The 18139-nt window shown below is 30.3% G+C and overlaps 1 protein-coding gene across 1 annotated transcript in view; it reads left to right on the top strand.

Annotated features, from left to right (window-relative positions):
- The window catches only part of Smp_125990 (hypothetical protein), a gene marked incomplete at both ends in the record, with an annotated part of 98659 nt that extends 80715 nt beyond the window's left edge, over window positions 1-17944 (top strand). The window contains 4 exons of the mRNA XM_018794015.1: window positions 6496-6648; window positions 10344-10519; window positions 12998-13183; window positions 17927-17944. Of these exons, the coding sequence (XP_018648470.1) occupies window positions 6496-6648; window positions 10344-10519; window positions 12998-13183; window positions 17927-17944 (533 nt within the window). The remainder of the gene's footprint in view (window positions 1-6495; window positions 6649-10343; window positions 10520-12997; window positions 13184-17926) is intronic.
- Between the last annotated feature and the right edge of the window lie 195 nt (window positions 17945-18139).

Here is an 18139-nt window from a genome sequence, read left to right as displayed (position 1 = left end):
AACATATATTATATTGAAAGACAACACCATTCACAGTATCTGCACAAGGTTCACAAGTCACTTGATTACCACACGTACAAATAAAATAACTTCTTGGTAGTCCTATTTGTTTTAGCCGCTCAGTTATCATGTTTTCTCTAAAATCCTCTGTGAGCCTACCGTATGTGAGCATCAGATAATGAAATTGGCGCCGTGACCCTGAAATTACTCAAACTCTTCTGATTGGTTTGCCCGTAAATTATAGTCTCGTTAACTTACTAATGGGATTTCAGCCCATACTCTGAAACTATAAATCTACGTTTCTTCGAAAGGAGAACAAGATTCCTTGATCAGTAGTATTTTATTGAATGATTTGGAGACAAGTGTGGTCCCCCACGCTTCATATGAAAACACTAAATCTCCATAAAATCTCCTTCTGATAAATTAAAATGAAGTTATTTTTCTACGAGTTGTATATAAGCAAGTGTTTTATTAAATATTTAACAATATTGACTTGGTTATGAACTTAGTGTTCTAAATTCAATTTACAGTATGATAATTAACGAACGCTATTAATGTTATGAAGGATTAGAAAATGTTAGTCATAAAACTTAGTTTCGATTGATCCTAGAGCTGAGATCTGTTTGAAATGATAATTTTCATCGTAATATATAAAACTGTAAACTTAACAAAAGAGAAGTTCTACAACGATGAACAAGTAAAATTTCCTGTTGAGATTTCTAAAGTTTGTATGTTTTTTTGTTTGGTAAGATCACATAAGAAATAACAGCTTAAAGGAATATTCAAAAACGTAGTTATAGTGCATTGTTCCTTTGATCTTAACATATATTAATGTATTTGAAATATGTGGACTGGTCTCGCTGTTACATAGTCACTAAGTATTAAACAAACACATAAGATATACGTTGTATTTAACGTGAAAATAATAATACCACCTACACTTTTCTAAGTAGAATGATGTTGGGTAACCATTAGTATTGTGTAAATGTTTATTTAACAAATTCAAAATATTAAATAATGAAGATAGGTGTGGATATATATATATGTATATATATATATATAATTTATAATAGAAAATTAGGTATATACCCCTACTAATCCAGTTATTAAAATCGTGTACGCGGTGATAAACTGTCTAATACTTTGGTGGATTAATAAAAAGATGAACACTAATTGAATCTACTTATCAAGGAAACATGTTCAGGCTAATTAGTTAGTTAAATAATTCAATAATAAAGTGTTGTATTAGAAGTAATATAAGAGTTTATCCTGAAAATAGAGTTCTTTTAATATTTATTTAGAATACAGCATATCATCTAACAATAACATAAGTGACAAGAACTTTATAGATAATCTTGATATAATAAAGCATCATATATTGTGTTTTTCATTCCTAGTTTTCATAAAATTTGATGCATTGTAAAAGCTTAAAAAATACTTTTGAATAAAAATTAATAACCAAAGATGGATAGTGGCTAGCAGTGAAATCCAGGATGCTCGTTTCGTCCTGCTCGGGACTCGTCAGCTGGATGTACCTACATCTCAGAGTTGATGTTCACTCTGGGACTCAAACCCAGTACCTTTCGCTTCAAACGCCATCGCGTTATCCACTCAGTTACTAAGTCCTGATAGGACGAAACGTGCGTCCTGGATTCCACACAGTATGCACATATGGCCAATAAGAGACTGAACAGTTGCAGTCCTAAACATCAGTGGGAAGATTCAAACAAAGAATACAAAGTGAATTTAAAAATTAATAACCTTTAGAAATTAACTGTTAAACAAAATTATATAAGTGCTAATGACAGTTAATATAATTTACATTTGTATCAAGGTGTTAAATAATATGTTAATAACTATAAAGCTGTTATCATAGGTTTCTTGGTTAAATTGTATGATTTATTTTCTTTGAATTGAATCAACTCCTCTTTTTTAAATAAAAAGTTTAATTAACACATCTAAATGTTATTGTTTCTATTTACCTTAAAGATGTTGGTTTTTTATACTTTTTATCTTCATGAATAATGGAGATTATCCGTTACGTTAATAGCTGATTGATAATTGTAAAATAGTGTAGTCCTAGATCACCACAAACAACCACATTTTATGTTATTTTTATTATTTCTACACACACACATGTGGACACACAATCTCAACCCACTACTTCATTTCACAAATGAGTAAATTCCTCGTACCCACATTCTGATACATAAAAAATTATACAGTGACAGGTTATACAAATTCATGTTGACCGTGAATAACTTGACACTGACATGTTCAGACACATTATGATTTTGATTGTGCTAGAAATATTTTGCACCGTTTCCTTTGTACTATCTTGACTTCTGTTAATTTGATTTCGGTTATTTATTTACTCTGTAGAAGTGGCATACATTAAGTCATGAAACGTCAGAAATATAATTTTTCTACTCATTGGGATATAACAGAAATATATTTTTGGAAGTCGTAGTACTTCAATATGTTTATCATTAACTCAGCTTATTTGAAACTATCAAGTCTAACCTTTGTATTAATACCTATTGTTAGACTATATTATTGTGCGACAATATCGATGAAATTATATCGATATTTTAAGAAACTAATAAATAACGCTTACTATGTTCTTGTATATGATGTTTAGAATCAGTTAAATAATAGTAAGGTAGAGTCGCTTTTGTGTTTTCATGATTATTAGAGTATGAAAACCTTTTTTTGTTTGTTTGGGACGAATGAACTTTTTCAGTGTGTTAAATAACTTACCATTTAAATTTCTCTATGCTTTGGCTTATTCATTATTTTTATTTCTATCATCAAATTTGATCAATCATTTTTCATTACATAAACTTTCTTCTTGATGAAGTGTGACTTAAATTCAAGTTAGATTATTGCTATAATTTAATGATTGTATTCAATCTGCTGTTAATAAACGTTTAAATTATTATCTGTAGTCACAATTAAGTAGTAGTGTTATTTCTAATCTGTTTAGTACCGGCTATTGTATAGTTCTGCAATATTTGGCTTGGTGTCACTAATGAATTTCTTTCCACTAGGTCAGAACCACCCAGAAATTATTCTTGTATCCAGTCATTTTTCTCCAACTAACTGCTCTTATATTGTTCTTTTCAAATATTGTAGATTATGTACTTCTATGTATTTTTCTCAAATTCCAGACGACTGTTTGAAAAGTAATTTTACTCTTATTATTGTAATGTTTACTTAGAAGCTAATATGAGCTTAGTTACTCTGATATAAGGTGTGGTGGAAAATCATGAAGACCACTGATTTTCAACTGGTGCCGTCTCTGTAAAGACTTCATCATTTTGGCGAATGGTAAGAAGGTGAAGGCAACGACCTAAAAATATTTCATCCGTGCATCAACAAATAACTGCTATAAGTACATCTAGTCATTGACGCAACCAAATTCTGACCAAATATATGGAACTATTCTTAATGCTATTGCAAAGTATATTAAGAATCAGACTTTGGTATCTTAAATGACTGTTTTTATGATAACTCACGGAAGATACTACTTATTTACATGGTGGTCATCTCTGGAAAATATAAAGCGCATATTTAGTCTAAAACGATGAAAACGTTCAAGGTATTTATTTATTGCGTATGTCAAAGTTTATGTAGGCTCATATAACCTAAATATAGAAAAAAACGTAACCGATTCGAAAAATTAATTTACTATAGTGATATGTTCACGTATTTCGCGGCAGTACTACGTAGTTGATTCTTAAAAAAATTATTTGCACTAAGTATTTATAATTATAAAGTGAACATGATTTCAGTGATTATATTTTTCCGATTTCAGATCATCCGTACTTGGATCATTCTTTACTTATGGTAGTCGTTGAAGCTGCTATTCTACTTGCTAAATTATTATCGTCACAACACCAAGCGCGTTCTGGTTCAATCTTGATGGCATATATTTTAAAATATATTCAAAATTTATTAATGTTAATGAGTGAGCATTCGTTTTAGATAATCAATATATTAATCTATTGGTCTGTAAATATATAAACATTTACTGTAGTGATATGGTTTAAGAACATTATTCATTAATTGGTTATCAACTATTACTGTAGTGATTTTACAATGTTAATAATCATATTTTTAATCTGAGAAATGGAAATGTAACTTTAAATCTATGACAGAAAATTTCAACGAATCACCAATTGATTTGACGATTTGATGCTACCCGCCGGTGGTTTGTGATAAAATATTTAAAATTGAAGTTTATTTATGAAAAGGAACTGAGTAGTTATAGTTCAGTTATGGACATTAGTAATGAACTAACTAGTTTAGTAGCTTTATTATTGCATGATAACTAATGAACAAAATATGAATCAATTATAAAGCATCAGCTTTAGATTCTGATATACTTTCCTAATTAGTGTTTATAAATGAAGAATTATCTTGAAAGATATTCAAAACATTCTTGTAGAATATTGTATAGGATTATAAAACGAACATATTTAATCAACTATTGAAAACAAATATCCTATTTGTATGTATATTTTCAAAATCTAACGTTGACTTAATCTGGTATTTTGTGTTTTTCATATTTTTGTTTTACTGAAAGCAGCTTTTAATTAAAGTATGGATATACATACATAATCTCCCTTTCATTCAAATGACTTAAGAAATAATCATAGTTTTTTGTTTACTCTCTTTTTAAGATAAGTTATATTTCACTGAAAACGTTTGGGATTTCTAGGTCATTGTGGTTTTTTGACCTGAAATTGAAAATAGCACTAAAAGTAACTAGTTTTTATTTTCTTAGCGTAAGGTTTAAGAATAACCTGAAGTAAAATGTCATTATGAAAAGATGTAATAAAGATAATTTAATTAATTAGCTAAATGTATGAGTTGGAGAGTCGAATCCTAGGCCTTCTATCCAGGTTTCTCTGTGTTTATTATAGATAAAAATAATAACAAAAACATAGTTACCTGAACAAGTACATAACTAAGGCACAAATCAATAAGCCTTGTATGTTATTCTTTGTTAACTGTACCGTAAACAGATTTACTGAAAAGTTGCTATTTTCCTTTGTCGACCCTACAAATTGTAGGTAAAGTATTCATGTGCATACTGTGCGTATTTCCTCGATATAGCTATATACCAATAAAAGACTGACCAGTTGCAGTCCTAAACATCAATGGGAAGATTCAAACAAACAATACTAAGTGAATTTAAACTTCACCCCATTGCACAAGCAAGTGGCTATCAGGACTCAGTAGCTGAGTGGATAACGCGATGGCGTTTGAAGCGAATAGTACTGGATTCGAGTCCCAGAGTGAACATCAACTCTGACATGCAGGTACATCCAGCTGACGAGTCCCAAATAGGACGAAACTCGCGTCCTGGGTTCCACTGCTAGCCACTATCCATCTTCCCTTACAATGCTAGGTAAAGTATGTTTTAATTTTGAACGTGAAACGAGTAGAATTCATTTACTTAGGTATGCAAAAAGGATTTGAGAGATTTGTGACTAATCCTTTAAGTTAAAGATTCGAAAGTTAAACTAATCGATGGGTTATCATAGACAAAATACGTTTATTCATTAAATCCGAGCTGAATAACTTGAATACATAATCTTGGAATACATTTTCGTCCATGATTATGTCGTTTCTAGATGCCATTTTCATTGACCATGTACTTCAAGATATAAAAGGTATAGAAATTTACTGTAAAATACGTTTTGTAGAAAATTAAAAAGTAATTCGTCAGTTGAAGTTCAAATTTCACTTATTAGTACCGTATATCGTTATATATCTTCAAATACAAAAGTCAAGTCGAAAATGAACGAAACACTTTTCATGATGCGTGAAATAATGAATATTGACTATGTGAAGGGATTACGGTGAATTTACTTTCAGAGCAGTACAATAGAAAATATGTACCATTTCTCTATCGATAATTAATTGATGTTTTTCGATTGTACAGATATTTATCTAATATTGTGATGAGAAGAAAAGATAAACAAAATTACGAGAAACACAATTCGTGTTCAAGACTGATAGGTTGATTGTGAAGGTTTTGTATAATAACAAAGCGTGTCTTTAAAACGAAGAGTATTAATTGTGAAGGAATTGGTCGTATTACATGGTGAAATAATGTTCGAGAATGGAATGTTCTTAGAAATAGAATGAATATGGCAATAACTTAGTCTGGGTAAAGTTTTTATGGAACGGATGGAAAGGAAAACGATAGGAGTTTGTAAAATTAGACTTAACGACCATCATAGAAAAGACTGAATGTTTTTTCTCGGGTTAATGATTACCGTACTTCATGATGTATAACCAAGGATTACCGTGTACATGAGACAGAGAAAAATGCTGGATTTATATTTAATTTGTGCGTTTGTTTCAATAACGATTGGTCCATATAAACATATTATGTTGGTTTGTTGTTCAGTGTTTCAACATGTGAGACAACTATAGCTTTACATTTCATGATAAGAGTCTTTTTTGATGTGATAATTTTAGATAGCTTTGAAAACTGCAAGACTTTAAATCACTCAGCAAATGTGACTCAAAAACAAACAACCCAACAAGATGTCCTCGGTTTATGGTTTCGATGTCGAGCAGAATTGGTTCGTTGTCAAATATATGAAGTGGATGGTGGAAGGATAATTCAAGGTATGAATGAACCAATATAATATGGTAAAGCTAATGGTGGTCTAGCTTCAATTGGTTCATGATTTCAACTATGAAAACTTACTATACGGATTTAGATGATGAAATCATTGTCATTACTTATAAACACATTTCATGCAGTGTAATGTAAATTATTTACCTTTACTAGTGATAAGGCTAAGTTTAGTTTATTTTAACATTGATATAATATTTTTTATTGGAAAATGACAACAGCCGTAAGATGAATGTTTTCAACAAATATTTAACAAAACTGTTGAAAATACATAATACGGTGTTATATATTACCAAAAGTTATTGCAGAGTATCTTATGTTCATATCGTCCAGACTTATAAACAATCGTTCATCATGAATAATGAAAGTCTTGCGTCAAATGTCTTTCTTTGATATCCCTAACTATGGTTTATTTTCTACAGAGATTGGTTCCTATAGCTTGAACTTATTATTTCCTGAGAACGCCAGGCGTTAAAGTTCAGAAAGAGGCGTCTCATAAGCAAAACAGTCTTTGTCTAGCTAACTTTATTGTTAGTAAGGATTTACAAAGTAATACTAACATCTGTTGTTGGATGATATGATAAAGTCGGATCATTAGATTCACTTTTAACCTTTAAAAATGAATACTATAGTACAACAGCACAATCTCAGGAATATCGAGGCTAACATATCAATAAACCTAGTGAATATGTTTCCGTTACTATTTGATAGTTGCTATGGTTGAGGCTAATATGATATCACCTAGGTCTGGCGAAAGTCAACAACACGACAAGAAAAGAAACTAAGAGATGATGTACTAAAAAAGGAAACGAATCAATGACATTTAAGGTCCTTTCATAAGGGAGATACTAAGTGAAGATAAAGGGGCGCTTTTGGTGCGAAAATGAGAAATTATAATTTCCATAGTAAAATTACAAAAATGAGACGTTTACCAAGTGATTTGCAGAGATCCATCATCCCCAACATTAGTGAAAGTAATTTCATTCTACAGGAATAATATTAAACTATAGATTTTGAAGATTAATAAGTTTCTCTAGTTAAAAGCATAGATTTCAAGAATACTCCAATACTTTTAAGTTAATATAACATATCACATCTTCACAAATGAGGTAATCTAAAAAACTTTTAACGATAAAAATGTTTTTTTTTATAATTTAGACCATGAACTTATCGGTTTTAGACCATCATTGGAAACCTGGAAGCACCAGACGACCGTTTCATCCTTGTGGGTTTGAGTCCAGTGTATGGAATCGTGGATGCGTGCTGCTGAAGAGTCTCATCCTAAGACAAAACGCCCATCTAGTGCTTCTAGGTTTTCAATGGTGGTCTAAAATTGATCGGTTCATGATCTTAATTGAAACTCAGCAATGTTCTCAACCTTATACTGATAATATATTTCTTATTGGAGCATTGATAGAACAGTAAGAAAATCGAATCCAAAAAAAAATTCATTTAGATCAGAATTTTTATATACTACTTTTTCTATTGATTTCACTAATCAGTAATCACAGAGAAATGATGCTCTAATCATTCGAATTTTATTAGGATTCTGTTTTATTATCTATACATCGTTAATTTTTATAGCATTATTATTATTATGAACCAGTTGATCTGCTTTAGTTTTATGACGAATAAATAAATAATTAGATTATTGTAGAAAACGCAGATGCCAAGTTGCCTAGTTATGTTTGCTTTATTATTTTAGTTTTTATTAAAAAGTAAATAAATGTATTATTATTATTATTTTTATTATTGATGTTATAACTTGATTTTGTAAACACTAATTATAAAAAATTGTTTGTTCATATTCTATCAACCTTCTACTGTGTTTGGTTATGATTACAGTGAATAATAATTATAACTGGGTTACAATCCAAGATAAATAAATATTAGTAGTATGATTTTTGTAATGATAAAATTTGTAACTCAAAAGGATGGTTTGGGCAGTGATGTATTTTCTGAGTTGGCTGGTTCAGTTGATAAGCTTCTATTGTCTTTCTAAACAACATCACCAGTGTCTACTTCAAGTAGAAATTTTCATTTTATCTAGATGATAAGTAATTTTTGATGAAGTTCCAAAAAGATGGATATTGGACGAAAACAGTTGGTAAACGTGTTTACTACACTTTCTGGCATTGAGTTCTACAGTGCATTTACGGTCTTCTGAACAGTGTCTGTGAACAACTCTTTTTGTAACTTGGTGGTTTATTTTTGTTGAAGTGTAATCTGTTACCTGTAAAAGCATAAAGGCTTAACCATTAAAACCCTCAGTTTAGAGGAAACAACATAAACAAAATAACAGCTTCTTTTTATTTTAATAGAAGATATACCGTACTTCGGTTTATATGTTTGCTGAAATAAGATACTATGATGAATCATATAGTTGTATTCCATTATACAGTAAACAGAAAAATATCCGAAAACATCACAGATGCATTTATAAAGATTGAAGAATCAGGGTATCACTAAGTAAATGTTCGTCGTTTATTTCCTAGTAAACACTATATCATTTATCCGTTTCATTTATCCGATATAACAGGTGAGTACGATTTGGAAATATTCAGCTTGGACATTCATATTGCAGACATCATTATTGTTTCATTTGATGATATATATATATATATATAGCGACATAGTTGTACGAAGCTAATATTTATTATATCATCATTGGAAGAGGACGATTTCTTGCTCTTTACCTGTTGTCGAGTTTTGTTGAAAATAGTGTTCTAAATGTATGTCATTTTGTAAAAGTGATCACCAAAATACAGAAATGTGAGCATGCATAAAATAGAATTATCAGTGCTCTTGAATAATAATGAAAGTCAATTAACGACTTCCTGTTGATTAATCTTTCCCGGCTACGTTTAAATATGTCAGATTTGAAAAATCTAACTCTGATATGCTTTACGGTCATCAATTTATTTCAGAAATAACTTACTACAAGTTGCAACTTATTTGACTTAAATCGAATTCCCTATCATCTCATCACAGAAAACTGTCTTATGTTCTTTCCCATGTAATGCAAAGGCTGAGTAATATTTGGAAGTTTCAAAGTAAGCAGAGCAACAGTCTAATACTTTGAAGTTACTCTTCATCACCATCAATAGAACATGAAAATGAACTGATTTTTGCCAGTTAACCTAGTACAAAATCATCTTGGAATACCTACTATAATTCATATTTTATGTTAGAAGAAGTATTTATGTCAAGAGTGACAAATGTAAAATTATATGTTCGTATATAAATCAATAAAGTTAAGTTTCGTGATGCTCATTCTTTGTATTGGCAAATTCTTGCCACAATTGTATAGAAAAATATCATTACATTTTGAAACAGTTTATTCTTAAAAGTTTTGATGTTAACGTATTATATTGATCTGGTCGGCGGCCTATGCTCCATTGGGAGTAACAGGTGTAAGCACGTATAATATTGATAATGTTTACAATTGGTGATCACTAAATTAATTCATTTAAGTAATATAAATCTGTAGGAAAATAAACTTCGTTATAAAATTAATTACAGAAACATTTTGGTTTCAGATAACTTATTCATATCACACAGTGTTTACAGAAATGTGTATGGAGGATCCTAGTTAACCTTATATTAAAAAATAAGAAAATATTGTCGAATAAATAAATAAATCAATAATTGGATTCAATTAATTTTGTTTTGTAAATAATCTTAGAACTTCCTGAAACAGAAAATTATGAAACACCAAAAGAAAATGAAAACATAAAAATGGCATTAGAAGAAGCCAAATTATTCAAATCTAAAGAATATTTGAATGAATTTACTTTGCTTAATAATCAATTATTATTTATTAGAAACAAATTAGGAAATGAAAAAATTACAAACATTATGGTAAATAGTATTGCGATTTTGTGTTATTGTTACTTATTTATTTTCGTTGTTGAAAGCGTGAGTCAATTGAAGCTAGACCACCATGGAAAACCTGGAAGCACTGGACGGCCATTTCGTCCTATTGTGGGACTCCTCAACAGTGCACATCCACGATCTCGCCTCGCGAGACTCGAATCCAGCACCTACCAATCTCGCGCCAGAGCACTTAACCGCTTGACCAGTTAGCCGCCATCCGATGGTGTTAATATCTTACTTCAACCAATCCACGAAGTTGAGCAACCGTTCACCAATTGTCTTCAGTGAGTTGATATCTCACAACAGACGTGGTTGAACTTCACTGGTCACTGCTTTTCACTAGAACTCCAGGAAATACCTCATGGAGCCAGTCACTAGTGAGCATATGATTATTATTATCAGAAAGGGTTTTTCGTGGAGATTTCAGTATTGGTGGTCTAGCTTCAATTGACTTATTTATTTGTTTATTTACTTATTTTCTATTTGTTTATTTACTCATCAACTAAAAAAATAAACCATTAAATTTGTTTGTATCATTTGAAATATGGATAAAAGGTGATTTACGGAAATCAAAAATATAAAAAAAAGGAAACCATAAACAATACATATGCTAAGTCAGTCATAATCCTAAATGAATAGACATTTAAAGTTTGAATCATAAATAACCATATGAAGGTATCAGAGAGAAGAATAAGATAAATTCTTAAGTTTTCTACCTTTTTTTTGCTCTAACAGTAAAACAATGAAAATAATAAATCGTATAATTACACAACTATAATGAAGTTTTGTTGTAATAGAAACAACAAAATAAAAGGCATTAACAAGAACAATTAATTTACACGAAACTGATTCCGTTCAGTTTCTTTTTCTTTTGTTTATCGAATTCACACTTGAATAGATTAGTTTTCCAGGAAATTCCACTAGAATTAAAATTACATATAAATAGATATCTGAATAGATGAATGAATGCATTGAAAAGTTAAAGATATTCTCTTTTGTACATAAAAACAACACCAATAATTATGTAAGTAAGAATAGAATAAAAGCATTATGTCAAGCATAAAACCTTGTATTTCGAAAAGAAAACAATTTCAGGAATTATATTACTAGTATGTGTGTGTGTGTCAATCTTATACAATCATGAAATGTTAGATTGAATTCTATTTCAGCTTCCGTAAAAATGTTTTCTAGTTGTTTTGGTCTTATTCATATCACAATTTTACTTAGATTTCTTTGTGTTATCGAAATAATCTATTTAAAAAACATACATTGTAATGGTTGACAAGAGTTATATGTGATAATTAGGTCTTGGTTTCATCGGTTATACAATTGCATGCTAGTTGAGCTCCCTAACATCGATTTCATGTTAAGTGAATTTTAATTATACTTATTTTCTGATAAGGACGTTGCATATTTGTACTATTCTTGGGTAATGTATGATCTTTAGTGATCAGTGCTTCTATTTATAGATGTCTGTTAATTGGGTACTTAGGTCAGAGTTTATGAATATTTGCCACTTATTTACATTTCATTCTTAAACTCAGGCGACATGTAGCATAGTTCATATTCTTACAACCATGCATTATTTGTTCATGATTACATGGACAATTATCGTAATTTAAATTAAGTTCAGTTATGCTCCGAAAAATATGAAACAAACTTTTCCAGTAACAGTATTTATTTATTGTTTGTCATGTATTGGATTACCAATACAATTTATAAGATGTTACGAACCCTATTACCCAATTGTAACTCAGGATTACATATGATGTAATCTATTTGTAACGGTAAAGCAATAGATCATTAATATTTTAAGAAATAATTTGCAGAGTATTTCACTTAGAATCGGGAAAGAGTTTTGGCAGATGTGTACCATTAAATATTTTGAGGAAGTTGATATAAAATAGATGGAATTTGTCTAGAAGTGGGAACCAGAACCCACGATTCATTTTAATTGGAACTGTTCAGATGGCTGTACCTGAATCAAAGAGTTTATATTCGTTTCAAAAGCTATCGCGTTAACGACGTAGCTACTGAGTCCAATTACTACTTGCACAGTGGGTATGAATTTCAAGAAGGGTTTACGTAAGTATATCACTGGTCGTTTCAAATGTTTCCCAGTCAATAAATCACATACTTGACCGATTAAATCTCTCTCGCAGTTCAGTTTAAGCTAGGCTTCATACACGTAAAAGTTTTTAGGTAAATAAGCAAACTAGTCTAATGTGAAAATACAAAAAATGAGCATTTTGTGTTCACTAAGTGTTCTGATGAGATGGTGTTTTCACGCGATATAATGAGTCGTTTCCATTAAACAAAACGACAAAATACATTTAGACTGATTATTTATTATATTGCTAAGAGTCATTAAATTCCGAATTATGTATTTCATGTCTTATATTTGATACTATGATTATTTATAACCCCTTGATATGTTTGTTTCTCACTACTCAACTTTAAAAGATAGAGGAAATTAGTTTAACAAGGAAATGCAATCAATTACTTGCTCATGAAATTCTTCGTGAAAATGATTCAGTTGTACAGGAATTATTTCAGAATATATTACTAGTAAATGATGATAATTTGTTTATTAAATTGGAAGACATATTGAAGATACTACTGAATGTACAGAAGATACTAATAAAAGAGGTATGTTAAGCTATCTTTTTTGATTATAATAATAATCACTGTCATTATTGTGAACACCATATGTTATAAGTAACTCCACTCATATTATTTTACTTAGAATGCCAACTATTATTGTCATTAAAAAGTAGCTTCATTGAACTCAAGATTATATCGTCCAGAATTTTACGTAACCGGTCATTTACTATCTGAAGGAAAATATTCCCGATGTCATAAATTTTGATATCAATAATTCCGAAAGATGAGCTGTAATAATGTAAAAATATATTTGACTCATTAGAACTCAACGTATACACTTATAATTATTTCTTGATTACCTAAAGCTGTGACATGCATGATACCTCTTGGTAACTTTATCTACAAACCTTCGCTATAACAATACACTGACTATTTTCGTTTTTACACACAAAGTAACATCATTTTTACTTCTAGTGTTCTGTTTCATTCATATTTATTTCTTTTTTTACAGTCTTTGATAACTAAGAAAGACAATTATACATTATCAGAATAGGGTTCTGTAGAGATAGTAGTGATTTTAATATTTGAATTCATTAGTCGATTTAAGCTAGACCACCATGGAAAACCTAGGAGCACTGGACAGCCGTTCTGTCCTAGTATGGGACTCCTCAGCAGTACGGATCCACGATCCCTCACGCGGGACTCAAACTCAGGACCTTCGATCTCATGAGCCAGCGCCTAAACTCTAGACCACTGAGGTGACATTCAACTGTGGTAATGTCGAACTTCGATCGATCCATGACTTTGCTCAACCCTTTATGTATTACACTCATCAGTTGAATCTTGGAACCGATTAGATCTATTAAATGTTGTATTAATATTATCACCGTGTTATTGTTGTTTTTCGAGTAGATGTGAACAGATTATATTCTTCGTGATTATTTATATCTCTCTGTCGTTGATATTTGAGGCTCAGATTGATCAATCTCATTTGAACTTTGTGCAACGTGAACTGATATCCAGGATATTGTTACGAGTTAATATTATATTTTATTTGTCACTAGCATTGAAGATCTAGGATTTGTATTTCAACCTGTTCGGGACGAAATACTTGTTGTAAAAATGTCATATAGAAATTAGATCAGTTGATAATTAATTGAATTCAAGATAACTAATATATTCAAACTGTTAAAATTATCTCGGCTCAGGTTTCCCATTATTCGTGTTAGTTATTCAAACGTTGTGAATAAATACTCTTATCACTTGATATTTAAAGTCTAATAGGTGCAATATTTTTACATATAGCCCTAACACAGTAGTAATTTCAATGTAATAAACAGGAAAAGGAGCTATCATAACAACATTTATGAACCTTTTAACCTTCAAATAGATTATCACAATTTCTTATGTGTAAACATTATTACAACTTTTATAAAGATGATTTATCATGTTGTAGCTGAACAGTTGTGGTGAGGATATCAGAAACACTTCATTATTTCAATATACAGTAGCTGAAATCAGACTGCCTATTCATAAACATTGGAAAAATTTGATTCAAATTGGATTAAGAGTCTCACTTGTTCTGTTATCACTTGGTGATATCAAATCCACTCATTCCCTAATTTCACAAGCCAATAGTATGAGAGATAATCACCCTGATTGTATGAGGTTAGTTTTGTGATAAATTGTGACCTTTATATAACTAACAGTTTGTGTTAACCGACATTTTGGCTGATTACAGTACACGCTCTAATGAAAAAGACTGATATAAAAGATTCTTTATTTTTCCAATTTAATGATTGCTTTGAAATCAAATAGTATGCACGTATGCAATTTGAATATTCACCTGTAAGATATATTCCGGCAAAAACACATATTGATAAGATTTATACTTAATTTTACACAATGATTAGATAAGGAACAATTTTTAAATGAAAGTAAAATAAAAAAAATTATCTCTGTACAATTTATTACTTCGTGATATCTATATTCTATCCGATCAATTCATTAAATATGAACTAAATCACAATATCAAACACTAGTTCAGTGATATTTATTAGGGTACTTCAAAACCTACTGGGATTTACTTATTAGATTTTTATTAGATGAAAAAATGACATATTCTGTTAGTCGGTAAGTATACTTAATCAGAAGGACCCATTAATCATTTCACTTGACACTGTTACTTTTTTCTACAAAGAGTCTGCTTTAAATTATTGGAATTATGAATTCTAGCAATTAGGACAAGAGTTTAAGAAAAATCTTTATCAAACAACCACATGAACAGAGACAGATTGTACATGCTAAATACCATAATTTTTTCAAAATTATGCTAATGATATTCATTATTTCTGAATGAAACGATTTTATAATATCCCCTGATCAATCATGTTTGTGTATCCGTGATCAATGTATCATCAGTGCGATGTAATGATGATTGACTGTGAGTTAAAATGTTGACTTCAGTATACTGAATTTTATACATATATACGCTTGTTTGTATGTGTTAGTTGACCAATTAAGAGGACCGCTTTGTATGCAGTATTTATCATCTGTCAATAATCAACATATTCCACTCAATGTTGTTTGTTTGAAACGTTTATTCAATGTGTTGTCGCATTGCAAGTTTATTAAATTAGTCTGGAGACCATGATTATCTTTCCCAATGTCATTACGGGAATCGATTAGTCGGTAAATCAGACTATATTCTACTTGCTTTTAAATCTTCGAAACGTTTTAAAACTCTGATTCCGAGGGATGAAATCTGTTGATTGCATTTCTGATTCTGTTGTGGTGATACCATTTGTGTGCCTAAAGTTGGAAAATGAGTATAGTTAAGTTCCTTAAAAAGCTTAAAAATGATATCAAGTTTAGTTTGGAAAGCTCTAATTTCTGTATGCATTTCACAAGTCATTATTATCTGAAATTACCCCCAAATAATCTCACGTCTGAACATTGTTACATCTATTTATAAATAAATTCTCAGGATACACTTGTTTCAGTGGATATAGTATATCTTCAAAAACAGACAGTAGTTAACAATGGAATCTAGGAAGCGCTTTTCGTCCGATTTGACACCCATCAACTAGATGTACCTGCATCTCGGAGTTGATTTTACTCCGGGACTCGAACCCAGTACCGTTCGCTCCAAACCTCGTCGCGTTATCCACTTAGCTACTGAGTCCTGAGAGTCACTAGCTTATGCAATGGGGTGAATTTTTGATTCGATTTGTATTGTTTGTTTGAAGCGAGTCTCAGAGTGAACATCAAATCTGTGATGCGGGTACACCCAACTGATGAGTCTCAAGTAGGAAGAAACACGTATCCGGCCTTCCACTGCTAGCCACCCTCACTCTTTCTTTATAATGCTTGTGACTTAAGGCAATATCGAGGCAATCTGCACAGAATGCACATATGTCAATGAGAAACTGATCATTTGCAGCCCTAAACATCAATGCGGAATAATACTAAAAGAATATTAAGCATATTAGCAAGACGGCTAGCACCTCTTATCCGACTTCATAAAACTAAAATATCTTTACTAGTTGATTTATTACAATGGTATGTCGTAGTTTGTTATTTCTTTGAAAACTGACTTGTTCACCATAGTATTCGTTGTCCTTGATTCAGTTTATGAGTCTACTAGATTTGTGCTAAAGTCCATGACTTTTATCAACATGACTTACACACCACAACAATGTGTATAGAATGACATATGAAATTATTTTGACAAATAACATATCAAAGCATAAATTCACTTAAAATCTGACCACCAACATATGAATAGCGTCCTAGATCAAATAAAAAAGGAAACAATATTTTTAAATATTATTTTTGGTTTTCCAAAATAGTGTATAAGTGTTGAATGTCTAATGTATTGAATTAGGTCAAGGTTTAAAATGTATTTGACTTCATTTTGTTTATCTTTTATTTTTCCTTACACACCACATGCTTCCTTGAACTTGGTCATTTATCACTTTTTTTGTTCTTAATTTTGAAATATTTAGGTTAGTCTTTGTACTTACTTGTCATGTACAGCACATATGACTTGACTAGCATATTTAAAGTTTTTTTTCTAAATGTTTCTTTAAAAAATAACAATCAACATTTTAGTATTAAGGGCAGCATTATAAATAAAATACGTAGTAGGAAATATAAAGTATACTGTATTATATTGAGCAGGTTTTCTTACAAGGCAAACATTCATCTATCTGCTTTATAAAATAAATAACTTTAATTTCAAGTATAGGTAAACACTGATTATACTTGTACATGCGTTGAAACGTTCATGTATTGATTTATGGAGTTGCTTATCATTGAACTCTCATTATTTCTCTCTCTCCCTCTCTGAATATGTATGGAGATGAATATACGGTAGCTACGCGAAATTGTGAATGTTATGCTAAACATACTTAGAATGCATCATAAATGTGGGATAAGTTTCTATCATTTGAAAACTTGTCACATTATGTACGAAATACTTTTTATATTACTTATTATTGGCAATTATCTATTAAAACTGAAATCAAAGGACTTTTCGACTATTCTTTTATGACATATCTCTTGAATGTCCAATTACTAAAAGTTAATATTTTTTATCAAACACTTGACCACAAGCGAACGTGTATAAAAGCTTCAGTAAAAAATGTCACCCCCCCAAAAAAATATTCACATGATATTTTAAAACCTATATAACAGCCGATAGATTAATTATTTAAGGATAATGAATTACATTAAGACTACAGAAATGTAAAATCTATTTGAAAATACTTTAGTTCAACTTTACAGAACAATCAAATGAAGTAAATTACTTTATATTCAAAGTGAAAAATTTCTTGTGGATGTTTGACAAATTCTTATCATTGTTTAAATGTAAGATAAATAGATCTTAAAAGCTTCGGAACAGTTTAGTTCCTTTTCTAATATGAAAATTCACAAAATAACGTAAATATAAACAAATTTGTTTCGTGACTTTTACATCAAACCTTCTTAACATAACCT

The sequence above is a fragment of the Schistosoma mansoni genome, chromosome 1 (genome assembly GCF_000237925.1).
Source record: "Schistosoma mansoni strain Puerto Rico chromosome 1, complete genome".
NCBI lineage: Eukaryota > Metazoa > Platyhelminthes > Trematoda > Strigeidida > Schistosomatidae > Schistosoma > Schistosoma mansoni.
The sequence above is the reverse complement of the archived record's forward strand: the minus strand, read 5'-3'. Positions and strand labels throughout refer to the sequence as shown.